This window comes from Notolabrus celidotus, chromosome 9 (assembly GCF_009762535.1).
Source record: "Notolabrus celidotus isolate fNotCel1 chromosome 9, fNotCel1.pri, whole genome shotgun sequence".
In the NCBI taxonomy this organism is placed as follows: Eukaryota; Metazoa; Chordata; class Actinopteri; order Labriformes; family Labridae; genus Notolabrus; species Notolabrus celidotus.
Window position 1 is genome coordinate 551,461 of NC_048280.1, and position 17,723 is coordinate 569,183.

Consider the following 17,723-nt stretch of genomic DNA (forward strand, 5'->3'; position numbering starts at 1 on the left):
CTCTAACTATAAGCTTTATCAAAAAGGAAAGTTTGAAGCCTACTCTTAAAAGTAGAGAGGGTGTCTGCCTCCCGGACCCTGACTGGTAGATGATTCCAAAGGAGAGGGGCCTGATCACTGAAGGCTCTACCTCCCATACTACTTTTAGAGACTTTAGGTACGATGAGCAGGCCTGCATGTTGGGAGAGTAGAGTTCTAGAGGGGTAACAGGTCACTATGAGCTCTTTAAGATACGACAGTGTGTGATCATGAAGAGCTTTGAAGGTCAGAAGGAGTCAGTATAGAGAAGCTAACATGGGAGAGTACTTGAGCTGAAGCATTTTGGACCAGCTGAGGAGTCTTTAGAGACTTCTTAAAGCATGCTGGACTCTTAATTGACTTCCTACATCGTGTCCCGCCTCCTCTAAGACGTCAGGGTCAGGCCGTTCTGAAATCTTCATGTGAGAAAAAGAGATTAATGCCAGTTGTATTTTTACAGCAAGTGTTTCTCTAAACTGAAACCACATTTCCTGTAAACGCTGCTGCCTCCTGTCCCTCATGACCCATCTCTCATTTAGAAACATCATCTGAAGACAGCACGAGTAAATCTCTGTTTCCTCTTTTGTTTCTGAAAACGATGCAGCAGATCGTTCCTGTAAATCTGAACCAGATCAAACAGAAACCCAGAGACACACGCCTCTAACTCTGACTGTCATCAGGTAACTTTCAGACGCAGGATTTAACTCACCGGTTCACTTGAAGAGTTTCTGAAGCAGGAGAAACATTTAGACCCGCTCCGCCTAAAGGTAAACATCGCCCTCTTAATCTCATTAATTCACATGCTGTGTCTCGTTTGGAGTTTTCGGGGGACCGACGTGTTGGAACAGTTTGTTTAGTGGTTGCCGGGTTTGGTTCTAATGTGCCAAACTAAAACCTGTGCATACCGGTGGTAATTGGCAACCGGATTTAAAGCTGAAGACTCTGCACAGAACACGTAACAGGTCCTGACAGCTCTTCACCCACACAGGAGGGTTTCTAACAGCTCACTCACTGTATGCAAATCAGCACAATGATCCCACTCACGTCAATTAGGGATGCACCGACACAGCTTTAAGTCCAGATCTGAAATCCATCCCTGGACTCGCTCCCATGTTGTCCATGACTTATTTTCATGCAACTTCCTGAAACTCATGATGGCAAACTCCATCGTGGTTCAATCAGGCGTCAGAATCTCTCATTCTTCACGACTTGCAGGAGTTTCCCTGCTGGCCATCGGTACGCTGAGACGCTGTTTGGTAACAGGCAACTGCATGGCGCCCCAAACCAGTAGGGGGCGTTCTATGACTGACAAACTTTAAACTACAGGAGTGTCTCAAAATGTGCAAAGTCTCCAGTGACAGTAGGAAACCCCCCTATAGGGGCCCCATCTGACAGGGTGCTTTATTCCTGTGTTGATAATAAAGAGGAAGAAACACCGTGTTAGAGAGAGGGATAGAGGGAGATGAAGAGAGAGAGAGGTGATAGTGGGGAGACGGATAGTAGTAGTTGTAGCAGCTGGAGTCTGGACCACGTCCACAGCAGCAGAGATCCAGAGGAACCTACGAGACAAGGGAGCTCAGGGACTCCAGAAAGGTTTATGGTTAGTAACTTTAATGGGACAGGAAGAGTTAAAGTGAGAGACAGGCAGAGAGAGGAGAGAGAGGGAAAGACAGGATCCCAGTGTGTCAGTCTGAGCTTATAGCAGTCTGAGCCTATAGCAGTCTGAGCCTATAGCAGTCTGAGTCTATAGCAGTCTGAGTCTATAGCAGTCTGAGCCTATAGCAGTCTGAGCCTATAGCAGTCTGAGTCTATAGCAGTCTGAGTCTATAGCAGTCTGAGTCAATAGCAGTCTGAGCCTATAGCAGTCTGAGCCTATAGCAGTCTGAGCCTATAGCATTCTGAGTCTATAACAGTCTGAGCCTATAGCAGTCTGAGTCTATAACAGTCTGAGCCTATAGCAGTCTGAGTCAATAGCAGTCTGAGCCTATAGCAGTCTGAGTCTATAACAGTCTAAGTCTATAGCAGTTTGAGCCTATAGCAGTCTGACCCTATAGCAGTCTGAGTCTATAGCAGTCTGAACCTATAGCAGTCTGAGCCTATAGCAGTCTGAGTCTATAGCAGTCTGAGTCTATAGCAGTCTGAGCCTATAGCAGTCTGAGCCTATAGCAGTCTGAGTCTATAGCAGTCTGAGTCTATAGCAGTCTGAGCCTATAACAGTCTGAGTCTATAGCTGTCTGAACCTATAGCAGTCTGAGCCTTTAGCAGTCTGAGCCTATAACAGTCTGAGTCTATAGCAGTCTGAACCTATAGCAGTCTGAGCCTATAGCAGTCTGAGTCTATAGCAGTCTGAGCCTATAGCAGTCTGAGTCTAAAGCAGTCTGATCTGAAAGCAACATAACTAAGAGCTGGTCCAAACCAAAAGCGCTGCTGCAACCCTGCTCCATCTTGCTATATGTATCCCAGCATGCTTTGTGCACAAAAGCAGCCACTTGTAATCATCGGTCCACGGTTAATTGATTCCAAACTCAGATGTAAAGACATGCTGTCATGTTACTGCAGATGAGACTGCAGATACAAATAAGACCTGATCTCCTCTATGGATCAGGAAGTCCTCTGGGTCCTGCAGGTAAGAGAAGCAGCTCCTCTCTTTCTCTCTCTCCTTCTCTCCCTCTCCCCGTCTTCACTCAGGGAGGTTTGATCTGAAGGACGGGGAGGAAGTGATGATGTGATGTTTTGTGATTGAGCCTGAGGGCTTCAGTAACAGCACACCTTCCTGCTCCTGAGATCAGATTAGAGGGAGGCATGCAAGGCTGGTGGTCCCTGTCTCTTACTGTACCTCCTGTGTGTCTGTGTGTGTGTGTGTGTGTGTGTGTGTGTGTGTGTGTGTGTGTGTGTGTGTGTGTGTGTGTGTGTACAGGATCGTCCGGTTCCCCTGGCAGATGGGCGAGGAGAAAGTTCGCAGGGTGTTTCGGGAAGCGCTGAAGATCTGGAGTGACGTCACGCCGCTCACCTTCACGGAGATCCACAGCGGGAAGGCCGACATCCGCATCGACTTCACCAGGTGAGGACCGAGATCTTTAGAGGGGCACAACGAGACCAGAATAACTCCGATCTTTGCAACAATAACGTTTAGACCAACACAAACAGAGACAGACGATAACAGACCAACAAAAACAAGCAGATCTTAAACTCCAGAGTTTAATGCGGGCTCTGTGTCTCTGAGACGACACGGCGCTCTGATGCTCAGATAAACTCCAGGAACAGTTTGACTCAGAAGGATTAGAAGACAGAGAGAGACAGGGATCTTTAGATGATTGGCAGAACATGACGTACGACAAACAACCTCCAGCTCCAGGATGTTTGTTGGAAAAGCATCGTCAGACTTTCATCACACTGAAGACCAAACGCACATTTTGAACGTGTGAGGGAGTAAATGTTGATCTCACTCTGAAGACGGTTTCAGTTTCAGATCTTTGTACCTGCTGCAACTAAGAAGAGGATCAGTATCTTAAGTATTTATTTATGGTTTATTTATCTGGATAGGTACAGCATGCAAAGACAAACTAAAACAGCCATCAAATGCAAGTATCATTGTGTTTATAGAGGATGCACATTTGCAACACGCTTCCCTGAAAATGAATACCGGGAGTTAAGAGAGAAAAGAAAAGGACGATACGATAAAACCAAGCGGCAACCGCCAGTCTAAGAATATGAGTACAATGTGGAAGTGCTAAAAACTGCAGTTCATCAAGGATCCACCTGAGGCTGGCTCTGGAAGTACCAGAAACCACATACACACCAATCCACAGCAGCAGAGATCCAGAGGAACCTACGAGACAAGGGAGCTCAGGGACTCCAGAAAGGTCTAAGAAAAGAGAGAAGAGAGGGAGACCAGAAGAAAGAAAAAGAGGAGAATAAAGGGGGAAGGAATGACAGAAGGAAAGGAGACATAAAGGATGAAGAAACGTGAAGAAAAAAGAGAGGGAAAGAAAGAAAGGAATGAAAGAAAGAAGGAAGGGATGAAAGGAAAAATGAATGAAGGAAAGAAAGAAAGAAGGAAAGAAAGAGAAGAAAGGAAGGAATGAAAGAAGGAAGGAAAGAAAGAATGAAGGAAGGAAGGAAGGAATGAAAGAAGGAAAGAAAGAAAGAAAGAATGAAGGAAGGAATGAAAGAAAGAAAGAAAGAAAGAAAGAAAGAAAGAAAGAAAGAAAGAAAGAAAGAAAGAAAGAAAGAAAGAAAGAAAGAAGGAAAGAAAGAAAAAGAAAGAAAGAAGGAAAGAAAGAGAAGGAAGGAAGGAAAGAAAGAAAGAAAGAAAGAAAGAATGAAGGAAGGAATGAAAGAAAGAAAGAAAGAAAGAAAGAAAGAAAGAAAGAAAGAAAGAAGGAAAGAAAGAAAGAGAAAGAAAAAGAAAGAAGGAAAGAAAGAACGAAGGAATGAAAGAAAGAAAGAAAGAAAGAAAGAAAGAAAGAATGAAGGAAAGAAAGAAAGAAAGACCGAAAGAAAGAAAGGATGAATAACAGACCCCAAAAAGGAATCTACAGCAGAGATCCAGAGGAACCTACGAGACAAGGGAGCTCAGGGACTCCAGAAAGGTCTATGGTTAGTAACTTTAATGGGACAGGAAGAGTTAAAGTGAGAGACAGGCAGAGAGAGGAGAGAGAGGGAAAGACAGGATCCCAGTGTGCTAGTTCCCCCGGCAGTCTGAGCCTATAGCAGTCTAAGCCTATAGCAGTCTGAGCCTATAGCAGTCTAAGCCTATAGCAGTCTGAGCCTATAGCAGTCTGAGCCCAATCCAAAAGAGCTGATCTTTACAGCAGGAATAAACATGTTTACAGCCTGGTTCAAAAGACGAGTGTAGTCTGGATAGCTCATTTCTCGATTGGCTCTCACTGTACGGGGGGCGGATTTTTTCATAACATGGTAATTTCAAAGATATTGAGATTACGAGTCTTCCAATGAGAGGCACAGCTGACTTGATTAACAGGCAGGAACACTGTAGCTGTTGGCGAGGAGGCTCAAACTCCGCCTCTTTACGTCACAATCGCTCCACAGCAGCAATATGGCCGCCGCCGACAAATGGCCTCAAAACAGCTCTTCAGAAACAGACGGGTGACGTCACGGATATTACGTCCATTATTCATACAGGATATGGATAAAACACACATTCAGCAGTGACGTAAAGTACAGAACATCAGTTTTATCTGGGATTTTTGAGGCCAGATTTGATGGTAAAGGCTCTCTATAGATTTGATTGGTGACTGGGCTCATCTTTTAAACCATCAGCCACGTGTGAAAGTCTCATCGTAAGACAGAAACTGGCTGGACATTGTGGAGAACATAAGACCGAGTCAAGCTCTGAAGAGCCAAGAATCAAACTTTGAGCTATGAGCATGCAGTAAGTTGTATTTGGCGGTATGGCTCTGTTCTGGGAGCTCCCTGCCCTTCCATGTGCCTACGTGGAACACCAAAGCCTGCAGCGGGGAGAGCACACCTCCCCTCTCTTTCATCCTGCCAGGGCAGGCAGAGCAGCAGCAAAGACCTCCAGGGTACAGAACAGAGCGAGCCCTCCAGGTATTTCTTCATCAGGGTGTTTGATTTACTCGCCTTCAGGTACTGGCATGGAGACAACCTTCCCTTCGACGGCCCGGGTGGGATCCTCGCTCACGCCTTCTTCCCCAAAACGCACCGTGAGGGCGACATCCACTTCGACTACGACGAGTCCTGGACCCTTGGGAACCACATGGGTGAGAGACGATGAAGCATCCCTCTTTCTCTTTCTTTTATTTTAGAAGAAAACGACAGAATAAAGAATATAAAGAGGGAACACGAGCTGCAGGTTTAGTGTCCTGCAGGTCTGAAGTGAACCTGTTTCTTGTTTTCTGCACACTATGATGACCTGGTTTAAAGCTGAATGTAAATGAGACTTCAGAGACATCAGGCGTCATCTTCAGCTCAGACAGGTAAACAGGATCCTGAGTCACAGGAAGCTTTAAAGGACTCATGACTCAGGATCAGCTCAGTGAAATCCCCTCCGTCTGCTCCTCGAGCCGCTCCAAACAGACTCTCCTCAGACGCCGTGTGAACCAGGTGTGGTGTTTCATCTCCCCCCCTTTGCAGGTACGGACCTCCTGCAGGTCGCCGCCCATGAGTTTGGGCACGTCCTGGGCCTGCAGCACTCCCGCGAGCCGGGCGCCATCATGTCCGCGTACTACTCCTTCTCCTACCCGCTGAGGCTGAGCGACGACGACAAGCAGGGCATCCAGTACCTGTACGGGGCTCACCCTCAGGTGCTGCCCTCGCCTCCTCCCCCGCCGCCGCCACCGCCGGCAAACCCAGAGACCAACGAGATCGTCACGAGTGTGAGTGGATCCAAACGTTCAAACACAGGGGGGCTTTGTGGGAGGATTTAAGGTGTTGGAGTTTAAAATGACACTTAAGCTAAAAATAACGACTTCTTTTTAAACAGGATCAAAAGAAACGAAAACTCAACATAAGCTTCACAAACATTTAAATCACATCATCAAACGAGTCAGTCTGCAGGTTTCTGACAGGTATCTGAGTTTGGATCATGAAGACACTCATGATCCCCAGAGGATGATCCCTTCTTTCTACAATCACACACAAGATCTCTTAAAGAGTAAAAACTCTCTTTCATGTCATGTGCATATATGAAAAGTCAAGGCAGGGAGAGCAGCAGCAAAGACCCCGGGGTACAGAACAGAGCGAGCATCAGTGACAATACATATGACCCTGATAAAATCAGACCCAGCAGAGAGGAGAGGTCCACAGGAGAGCACTTTGCAGCATTTAGCAAGTTACAGTGGCAAGGACAAACTTCCTTTAACAGGCAGAAACCTCCAGCAGGACCAGACTCATGTTAGACACACATCTGCTGAGACCGTGTTGGAGAGAGGGATAGAGGGAGAGGAAGAGAGAGAGAGATGATAGTGGGGAGACGGATAGTAGTAGTTGTAGCAGCTGGAGTCTGGACCACGTCCACAGCAGCAGAGATCCAGAGGAACCTACGAGACAAGGGAGCTCAGGGACTCCAGAAAGGTCTAAGAAAAGAGAGAAGAGAGGGAGACCAGAAGAAAGAAAAAGAGGAGAAGACATGGTGAAGGAGTGACAGAAGGAAAGGAGACATAAAGGATGAAGAAACATGTGAAGAACAAAGAGAGAGAAAGAAAGAAAGAAAGAAAGAAAGAAAGAAAGAAAGAAGGAAAGAAGGGATGAAGGAAAGAGAAGGAAGGAAAGAAAGAAAGAATGAAGGAAAGAGAAAGAAATAAATAAATAAGAAAGAAAGAATAAATAAATAAAGAAATAAGAAAGAAAGAAGAAAGAAAGAAAGAAAGAAGAAAGAAAGAAGAAAGAAAGAAAGAAAGAAAGAAAGAAAGAAAGAAGAAAGAAAGAAAGAAAGAAAGGATGAATAACAGACCCAATAAAGGAATCTACAGCAGAGATCCAGAGGAACCTACGGGACAAGGGAGCTCAGGGACTCCAGAAAGGTCTATGGTTAGTAACTTTAATGGGACAGGAAGAGTTAAAGTGAGAGACAGGCAGAGAGAGGAGAGAGAGGGAAAGACAGGATCCCAGTGTGTCAGTCTAAGCCTATAGCAGCATAACTAAGACCTGGTCCAAGCCTGATCCAGCTCTAACTATAAGCTTTATCAAAAAGGAAAGTTTGAAGCCTACTCTTAAAAGTAGAGAGGGTGTCTGCCTCCCGGACCCTGACTGGTAGATGATTCCAAAGGAGAGGGGCCTGATAACTGAAGGCTCTACCTCCCATACTACTTTTAGAGACTTTAGGGAGACACACAGTTACTTCTTCTGCTGCATGCCTGAATTATTATTCCAATATTCCATCCTTATGAACCAACAAACACAACAAATGAAGCCATGACGTCACACAACAGCCAACAGCAAAATACCTCCACACTGAGACCACAAAGAAGCACCCAGACCTCTTTAAGGGGTCCAGATCCTTTCTGTGACACAGCCAAGTGGACTCTTTTTGTTAGTCAACAGGAATAGATTAAGGGGAATGGGGGAGACGTTCTGTCCAGAGAGCGACTCCTGACACGGCTCACGTTTGAGTGATTTCATGTGTTTCTTTGCTGACTTGTCGTTCTTGTTACAATGTTGATGGTAACAGTGCTTTATTTGGCCTGCTCATGGCTTATGATCGCTGGTTTATGGCACGTAAAGGGACTTTCTCCACAACCTGTGCACCCATTCACCTTCACGCCAGTAGCTCCTCTTCAAAACAAGAGATAAGACCATGTCTGCACGCACCTTCCCTGCGCCCAGAGCTGAATGCAGCCGGATGGGGCCGTGATGTCACTCATCTGTTTCTGAAGTGCTGTTTTGAGGCCAATCGGCGGCGGCAGCCACATTGCTGCTGTCGAGCGATTGAGCCTCAAGCGGATCCTCCATGAACTGAAGTTTTTAGCACTTCCTCATTGGACTCATATTTTTAGACCGGAGGTTGCCGCTTGGACGAGAGTCCCAAAATATATATGGGATGTGTGGGGCCGATTTGGTGCTTTTTAATGCCTCCCAAAAATCTGTTTCCTGTTTATGGCGAGACATGTGCGTTTGATGCATCGCCTGAACGTCTGCCACGCCCACAATTTTTAGATTTCTCAGAATTTGTCTCATAACTTTGAATCATGAATGTTTCTACTACAGACTGTAGGTGGTTTGGACTTGATCAGAGAAAAGGCCTGAGGTAACATCTCTTAAATGCTTACCCTTGCATATCAGGTGAAAAACTGAAGAAAAAAGATGGCCGACTTCCTGTGGGGATTTCACCATGACATTAGGTTTCTTTCTTGTAGGTCTTGGCCTGATAGATATGTATCAGACCTGGACCACAGAGCGATGGAAGAAGGAGGTCTGGAGGAACACGATAAGTTCAAGGTGTTAACTCCAGATCTCAGTCTGATCCAGCATCTTCCACAACTTTAGGACTTAAAGGATCTGCTGCTGACATCTCAGATACCACAGCTCATGTTCAGAGGTCTAGAGGAGTCCAGGTCTCATCAAGTCAGGACTGTTTCGGATCTGACAGGATATCAAATCCTGCATCAAGTGCTTCTAAAGTGATTATTTCAGTGTCAGTTTAAAGATCAGCTTCATGCTTTTAAGAAATGTATTTTATTTTGCATGCAGGATTAAAAGTCTCTCCTTCCTCCACATATGGAGTAAACACGTGTGTGTTAGTGTGCATGATCTCTCTGGTGTCCCTGCAGCGTGCGTCTCTCAGCACTCTGCAGCTCCTGTGCACATTCCAGGTTAACGACTCGGTCGTGCGTTCACACAGACGCCGCTCCCGGCCGTTAAAGCGGTCAGCGTTCACGTTTACGAGCTTCTCAGGAGCTGTGTTGTGTTTCATGGACGCTCGTAAACGCGGGTCCATGAGGACTAATTGTGCTGTAACATCAGGACCGGGACGGGGGTTTAGAGAGCTATCGGGACAACAACAAGGTCAGCTGATGTTAGAGGAATGTCAGCGTCAGGAGGGCTTTTATTTTGAAGGAGTTTGAAACATCAGTCGTTAAAAAAAGAATGTGCTGATTTTTAATGTCTGACTTAAAAACAGGAAGTGCTCCTAATGTGGAGGATGCATCAAACACAGAGAACATGTGTGGAGCATGTTAGTAGGAGGACAACAGACGACAGTAAATCCAGCGGACTCTTCACATTTTTTTTTATTTTGTAAGAATTATTAAAATGTACAAAAAGACAACAAATACAACAGAACCATATATTATCTGAGCCCGGCGGTGGGTCTCTCCCTCTGTGGTCATTACAGAGTCAGTGGTCAGAGCGAGGGAGCAGATCCACGCCGAGGCTCGGGAGGGAAACACAACGAAAGGGGGAGGAGCCTGATCTACTGAAGGAGGGAGGGGGCGGGGCCTTTTCAAACTGATCGTCATATTAACATTAAAATAAAATAAAAAACACTCGGTGAACGACAGACTGAGAGCCCGATGAGCAGAGAGGACGTCGTCGCACAGAGATGGTGACCAGTTGATGACGTGGACAGCTTCGTGTCTCAGTCAGACGAGCACCGAGCCTGCAGGGGGCGCTGCAGACGCTGCTTCTACCAGGCAGGCGCCGTGTTCGCCAGTCGCCTCATTCGCCTGAGGAGAGAACAGAAACAGAGTGAACACTCAGAGACCACAGCAGTGAAAGAAGGTGAACCCCAGACTGTTTTAACCCTGATACTGTGCCGTCATCTAAAACTCGTACGTGTTTATGTTGTTTATTAATACTTTTAAGAAAGTGTAAATATTATAAACAGCGCTCAACACAAGTTCACAAAGACATTTTTAAAACAACAGCAAAAATAAAACATTATTTTTAAGTTCATTCAAGCTATTGGACATTTTTTTTAAAGCTCCTGTGATGAACTTTTAGTTTGTGTTGATTTGGCGCCCCCCTGTGGACAAAGCTGCACCTGACACCTACCCTGCGTCGGTGATTACAAACTTTAAAATCATCTACACCCACGTCATCAGTCTGACAGTTAGCTTTTCATGTGATGAAGAGGCAACAATATTAATTTCAGTCTGTTTCATAACAAAGCTAAAATTCCTTACTGGAGCTTTAAATAAATACATTTAGAAATAAAACATAAAATATCAGAAAATTGTAAAATAATTTCCTTAAAATGTTAAGAACAAAAATTATGTTCTGATGTTTGTTTTAAATGCAGAAAATATTTACTTTAAAATATATAAAATAATAAAACTATCTTTCATTTTAAAGCTGGAAACGTCAATTATCATGTATAAATAAATAATCAAGAATTAAACAATTAAATTAACTGGTGTTATATTTTCTCTGGATCAAATTTAAGATTATTTTAATATTTTATTTATTTTTAAATTTTATATTTTTTTGTTTCCAGACAGTGAAATTATTATTTTTTGCTTTTTATATTTATTGAAAATGTTCTAAAAATTCATCTGTTATGCATTAATATTCTACTGATACTGATCTAATAATTCAATCATCTGTGTGATATTCAAACAGAACAAAGAGCGAGAAAAGCCTCAAATTATTCAAAAAAATGTATCAGATTATAAAAATACTGGTTGCATAGTGAAACCAGTAAAGAATTTTGATCTTTGTGTGGACTTTGGCGCCCCCTCTGGGCAGATTAAGTAGTGCGTAGTCCGACTCAGAACTCTTGTCACCTTCAAAAGTCTGGATCTGTACCAGGTTGATTAAATCCAGTGAACACTCACCTCGTGTTTCTGTCCTGATCCCTGATCTTCTTCTCCATCTCTGCGTCTGTCAGCGTCTCCAGCAGGGGGCACCACTGGTCTGCGTCGCCTGTGTTCCTGATGGCGATCTCCACGGTGGGCAGCGGGTTCTCACTGCGACACAACAACAACAACAAAAACAACAGGGTCACATTAAGATCTCCTGACACAGCGCTCCTCTCTCTGCAGCTGCTGGGTCAGTCGGGGTTTCCCGCTCGTGTGACTCAGATCGGATGTTTTCTGATTCAGCGTGACACATGGACTCACTTACAGAAGACCTGAACCTGCACCCTCAAGACCTTTACATACTTCTGTTAAAAACATCAAATATTATGACACAGTCCTCAAACACTCTGCAGTGTGTCGATGTGTGACAGAAACACTCATCATGAAAGGAAAGCAGGATCCTCCCTCGACTCATTTTTACCGTAAACATGAAGAAGTCGTGAAAACAACGTGAGAGGGGAGAGAGGAGATATCAGGTCAGAGCTCAGGTTTGTGTCTCTGTGTTCTCTGACGCTGAACAAACACAAACTTTAAATATTTACTCTGCTGCTTCACAAAGTGTGGAAATAAAACATCCTGAAAACACTTCTCAGAGGATTCCTGCCCTGCAGACGACCAGTCAGATATCAGCTGTGCTCTCTCTTCTTCTACTTCAACAACAACCGCTCTCTCTTCCTCTTCTTCTCCAACAACAACCGCTCTCTCTTCCTCTTCTTCTCCAACAACAACCACTCTCTCTTCTGCAACAACAACCGCTCTCTCTTCCTCTTCTTCTTCAACAACCACCACTCTCTTCCTCTTCTTCTTCAACAACAACCACTCTCTTCCTCTTCTTCTACTTCAACAACAACCACTCTCTCTTCCTCTTCTTCTCCAACAACAACCACTCTCTCTTCTGCAACAACAACCGCTCTCTCTTCCTCTTCTTCTTCAACAACCACCACTCTCTTCCTCTTCTTCTTCAACAACAACCACTCTCTTCCTCTTCTTCTTCAACAACAACCGCTCTCTCTTCTGCAACAACCGCTCTCTTCTTCTTCTCCTTCAACAACCGCTCTCTCTTCTGCAACAACAACCGCTCTCTTCTTCTTCTTCTTCTTCTTCAACAACAACCGCTCTCTCCTTTAACTACAACCGCTCTCTCTCTCTTCTTCTTCTACTTCTCCTTCAACAACCGCTCTCTCTCTCTTCTTCTTCTTCTTCTTCTCCTTCAACAACCGCTCTCTCTCTCTTCTTGTACTTCTCCTTCAACAACAACCGCTCTCTCTTCTGCAACAACAATCGCTCTCTTCTTCTTCTCCTTCAACAACAACCACTCTCTTTCCTTCAACAACAACCGCTCTCTCTCTCTTCTTCTACTTCTCCTTGAACAACAACCGCTCTCTCTTCTTCTTCTTCTCCTTCAACAACAACCGCTCTCTCTTCCTCTCCTTCAACAACAACTGCTCTCTCTTCTTCTTCTTCTTCTTCTTCTTTTTCTCCTTCAACAAAAAACGCTCTCTTCTTCTCCTCCTTCAACAACAACCGCTCTCTCTTCTGCAACAACAACCGCTCTCTCTTCTTCTCCTCCAACAACAACAACCGCTCTCTCCTTCAACAACTGCTCTCTTCTTCTTCTTCTTCTTCTTCTTCTTCTTCTTTTTCTTCTTCTTCAACAACCTCTCTCTCTTAGTTCTGGAGAGCTTTCTGAATGTGCACTCAGTGAGTTTGAAAAAGTGTTTTTAAAAGAGGACATTAAATCTGTTTTTATGCCTCAGATCAAACTTTAGGATAGAGAATAAAAGACAACACACAGAGATGATATATGTGAGTGTGTACCTGAAGGCGTACGTCCTCTGGTGCCAGCTCAGCTGACCCCGGATGCTGTAAGCGATGGTTGTGACGAACTCTCCCCCGAGGCCGAGCTCGGAGCAGAGCTTCAGAGCGAACTTCTCCGGAGAGTTCTCCCGCTCCGACATGTCCCACTCGAACTGATCCACCAGAGAGATGTTCCCCACGTGGATGTTGAGCTGCAGGACAGAGACGTTCGTTACTCGTCCTCATTAAAGCATCACGAGCGTGTTCAGGTGTCTGCAGAGCCTCACCTTGATGATGACCCTCTGGTCCGCCTGGTCCTCCAGGATGCTGTCCGTCGGGTACGACTCGATCTGCTGCCGGATGGCCGAGGCGATGGCGGGGACGAAGGCCAGCGGGTTGAGGTCCAGGTCGTCGCAGAGGATCTCAGCGAACATCTCGGGCGTCATCAGCTTCTCTGGAGGTTCAGAGGGGGGACAGTTTTAGATCTGAAGTCTTTCATGTGGTCTCTGAGCTGTGAGACGTGCTTCAGGGTTACCGTTCATGTTCCAGGTGAAAGCGTCTCGGAGCTTCTGTCCCTCGATCTCCATGTCCAGGCGGATCGGGACCAGGACTTCGGACTGAGAGGCGTTTTCGTGGATCACAGCTGGATCGTGGTCGTCGAAGCTGAGCGGGAAACAAACAGAAGTTAGAGACGGACTCTGAAACAGCTCAAAGACTCGTACGCGAAGGAGGGAGAGACTGACCACAGGGGGAAGGTCCTCTTCTTGTCCCGGCCCAGGCGGCTGCGGTTGATGGTGGTGGAGCACGGCACGGCGTCCAGGTGGTGAGAGCTGTTGGGCAGCGTGGGAACCCACTGACTGTTCCTCTTCGCCTTCTGTTCCCTGAGGACGAGGACGGAGGATTAGAGACGAGTAAATCAAGGAAATAAACCTTTAAAGAGATTCAGTGATCTGAAAGCGTGCACCTTTCCTGGAATAAACATGTTCTAAGACGAGATATCAGACCCATGAACTCTTCAATCTTCCCTACTCTTCATTCATTAACACGTCCATAACTGTGACATCAGAGACTCGGTCTGAGCGCTGCTTCAGAGGTGACGGTGTGGGATCTACCTGAGGTAGGCGGGCGGCTCCGTGCTGATGGAGATGGCTTTGTACTTCTCATCGTTTCCTTCCAGGATCTCCTCGACCTCGGAGGCCTTCAGCAGAGTCACGCTGGTGGCCAGCTGGGTGTAACCGTGATCTGAGGAGAACGAGGAGGTTAGAGTCCACGCAGAAACTGAAACTGAAGTGTGGGACCAAAGAAACCCTCAAACTAAAGATGAAACCATCCTTACTGCCCTGACGTTATCTAACAACTCATCACAGTGTTTTTATTCTCCATCTTTGATGTCTCCATCCAGAAACGAACACATTGACTAGAATAGAAACCTCTCAGGTCCGCTGCTGAGACGGATCAGAGACGGACCGGACACTGATCTGGTGGACTTTGGACATGTGTCTGCTCTGTACTAACCGTGTGATGACTCCACGATCTTCTTCCTCTCCTCTACGGACGCCAGTTTCCTCCATAATGAAGGGTATCGTTTATACAGAGAGCCTCTGAACATACGGAGGTAGTTTCCCACCTGAACACACACACACACACACACACACACACAAAGACACAAACATTAGCACATAAAAACACATTAAATCAACATTTTCATGAAGATCTTTCAGATTTACATTTCAGTACTTTCTTACTTTTTTTCTTGTCCTGAATTTAAGATTGTAAACTTCTTATCTCTGAACTTCTGAGTGATGCTGAGTGATGTATCAGTTTAGTCAACAGGACACTGGTGGGTATGTTTTGGTAATTTCATAGTTTTACAGTTATGTTATCATGAAAGTCTTTCATTAATTATTTGCAAAAAATATTATATTTTTAAAATTATTCTTTATTTGAATTATTTCATTATTATTAAAATGATAAAAAAGGGGCGCTTGTGGCATAGCGGTCTAAGCGCCCCACATACAGAGGCTACAGTCCTTGAAGCAGGGGTCGCTGGTTCGATTCCCGACCGGTCGAACATTTCCTGCATGCCTTCCCCCGCTCCCTACTCCTCATATTTCCTGTCTCTCTGCAGTTGTCCTATGGAATAAAGGCAAAAAGCCCCAAAATATAACTTAAAAAAAAATATATATATTATTAACTATTACTCGAATATTCAAAAATCCTGACTAATTCCGAAGAATATGGAATTCAAAACCATTTAATATTAAAAATAATTTAATTTTAAAACATAATAAAAATGTGAATAATCTTGAATAGAAAATTTAAATGTTGTGATTAATAATCATAATTAAAGAAATGAATCATTTGAGAGCTTTAATTCCAACATGAATGCACTTTATAATGAACCTGATATTAAAATAACTAGATGTTCTTTATTGTGTTGTCTTACTTATGAGTATTTTATCTGGATTATTCAGGGTATGATAAATACATTAAATATATGAGTTTGGATTATGGCTTACAGAATATTTAGGTCACAGCTTGTTTGTTTATTTCCATTCTAGCATTGTTGTTATGATGACACACTCACATACAGCAGTGTTAAATCAAGTTGTATTCGATAATACATTGAAACAGTCATGTTTTTCATCTCTTAAAAACTGGGTCTAAAATCCCTTATAGGACCTTTAATCATCAGTTTCAGCTCATCTCTGCAGAAACACTGTGACCTCGTTTACAGTATAAATACACCACAGCCTGTTTATTGTGTGAATAACATTACAGATAATATAATGCATGATAGAAACATTATATAATAAAACAGGAACATGTTAAACTTCCTCCCTTTGAGCAGGAATAACCTCACAGACACATTAACATGAATACAGGTTTATAATATCAGAAGCTTCAGTAAACATCTTCAGATTAATGTTAAATAAGAGCTTTAAAACCAGCTGGACGTCTTCATGACGTCATATATCTGTGTGTCAGACTCCACCACACCTAAACACAGAATAATAATCTCCATAATCCTGATTAATCTGAGTTTATTCATCAATAACTCAACAATAAATGAATGACTCTCCGAGAGCTAACCTCCCCCTCTCATAGCATTGTTAGCTAGCAGCTAGCGGCCCGGTTGTCATGGTAAACTGAACATTTGGAGCTCGTGCGTCGGTTTAAAAATCAAAGTCTCTCCACAGAAGTGATCCACTGACCTCCGAGCCGATCATGTAGAAGTCTCCATCCTCCTCGAGCTGGAACTTCACCGGTTTCTGTCCAAACGTCTTGCTAAGCGCCATCCTGACATGAAACAACAAAGCTCTGAGCTACTGCGCAGGCGCGAGTGGCGTCGCTGAGAAATGACGTCAGACCAAACTGTCAGTCAGTTGTTTATTAAACAGACTGCAGGAAAAAAACAATACAGGTTAATATTATTATAATGTTAGGAAATGTAAGGAAAATATATTTTATTTTAAATAAATACATCTTCATGTTGTAATAATATATTCATTCAGCTTTAATGATACAACATATAGAAACAATATGATAGTTTGTAAAGCAGGTTATGTTTAAGAGATAAGATAAGTTAGATATTACTTTGGGGCCTCTACTATTCAACATCTACATGCTCCCCTTAAGTCAGATAATAAGAAACAACCAAATAAAATACCATAGCTATGCAGATGACACACATATTTACATAACCATATCACCAGGGGATTATAGTCCCATACAAACACTGAGTAAATGCATTGAACAAATCAATGACTGGACGAGACAGAACTTTCTTCAGTTAAACAAAGAAAAAACTGAAATTATTGTTTTTGGAGCCAAGGAAGAAAGGTTAAAGGTTACTGCTCAGCTCCAATCTGCAATGATGAAATGTTCAAACCAAGCCAGAAACCTTGGTGTAGTCATAGACTCAGACCTTAATTTCAGCAGCCACATTAAGACAGTTACAAAGTCAGCCTACTATCACCTTAAGAATATATCAAGGATTAAAGGACTCATGTCTCAGCAGGATGCAGAAAAACTCGTCCATGCATTTATCTTTAGCAGACTAGACTACTGTAACGGGGTCTTTACAGGACTCCCTAAAAAGTCCATCAGACGCCTGCAGCTCATACAGAATGCTGCTGCTTGAGTCCTAACAAGGACCAACAAAGTAGACCACATTACTCCAGTTCTTAGATCTCTACACTGGCTTCCTGTCTGTCAGAGAATAGACTTTAAAATCCTGCTGATGGTTTATAAAGCACTGAATGGTTTAGGCTGATCTGCTGCTACTTTATGAACCACCTCGACCTCTGAGGTCATCAGGTCCTGGTCTGCTTTCAGTCCCTAGAGTCAGAAGGAAACATGGTGAAGCAGCGTTTAGTCATTATGCTCCACATATCTGGAACACACTCCCTGAAAGCTGCAGGTCTGCTCCAACTCTCACCTCTTTTAAATCAAAGACTAAGACTTTTTTATTTAACACTGCCTTCCTATCTTAGATTATTTTAACTCACTTTAAATTAAAATTTTAATGTAATTTTTAATATATTTCTAATTTTCCTTTTCTTTTCTGTTTTATCATATTTGTCATTTTAATTATGTTCTTTTATGCCTGTCTGAATGTTTCCAATG

General features: G+C 43.8%; 2 protein-coding genes across 2 annotated transcripts in view; one reads left to right on the forward strand and one right to left on the reverse strand.

Moving 5' to 3' along the window:
* The window catches only part of LOC117818414 (stromelysin-3-like), a 30,677-nt gene extending 24,089 nt beyond the window's left edge, over positions 1–6,588 (forward strand). Inside the window, exons 3-5 of the mRNA XM_034691273.1 lie at positions 2,936–3,079; positions 5,629–5,762; positions 6,136–6,588. Coding sequence (XP_034547164.1) covers positions 2,936–3,079; positions 5,629–5,762; positions 6,136–6,428 — 571 coding nt within the window. The 3' untranslated portion in view covers positions 6,429–6,588. The remainder of the gene's footprint in view (positions 1–2,935; positions 3,080–5,628; positions 5,763–6,135) is intronic.
* Positions 6,589–9,710: 3,122 nt separating this feature from the next.
* LOC117819496 (SWI/SNF-related matrix-associated actin-dependent regulator of chromatin subfamily B member 1) lies at positions 9,711–16,449 on the reverse strand. The gene is made up of 9 exons (XM_034692887.1): positions 16,310–16,449; positions 14,610–14,721; positions 14,207–14,336; positions 13,838–13,975; positions 13,630–13,757; positions 13,382–13,548; positions 13,116–13,306; positions 11,274–11,405; positions 9,711–10,163 (listed from the first exon to the last, which is right to left on the reverse strand). The coding sequence occupies exons 1-9, from the start codon at positions 16,391–16,393 to the stop codon at positions 10,124–10,126; spliced, it is 1,122 nt and encodes a 373-aa protein (XP_034548778.1). The 5' UTR covers positions 16,394–16,449; the 3' UTR covers positions 9,711–10,123.
* Between the last annotated feature and the right edge of the window lie 1,274 nt (positions 16,450–17,723).

Coding starts and splice junctions, on each gene's coding strand:
- LOC117819496 (XM_034692887.1), bottom strand. CDS start 16,393: ATGGCGCTTAGCAAGACGTTTGGACAGAAACCGGTGAAGTTCCAGCTC. Junction 13,549..13,629: donor TTTCACCTGGAACATGAACG/GTAACCCTGAAG, acceptor CTGAACCTCCAG/AGAAGCTGATGACGCCCGAG. Junction 10,164..11,273: donor GATCAGGACAGAAACACGAG/GTGAGTGTTCAC, acceptor TTCTCTCCTCAG/GCGAATGAGGCGACTGGCGA.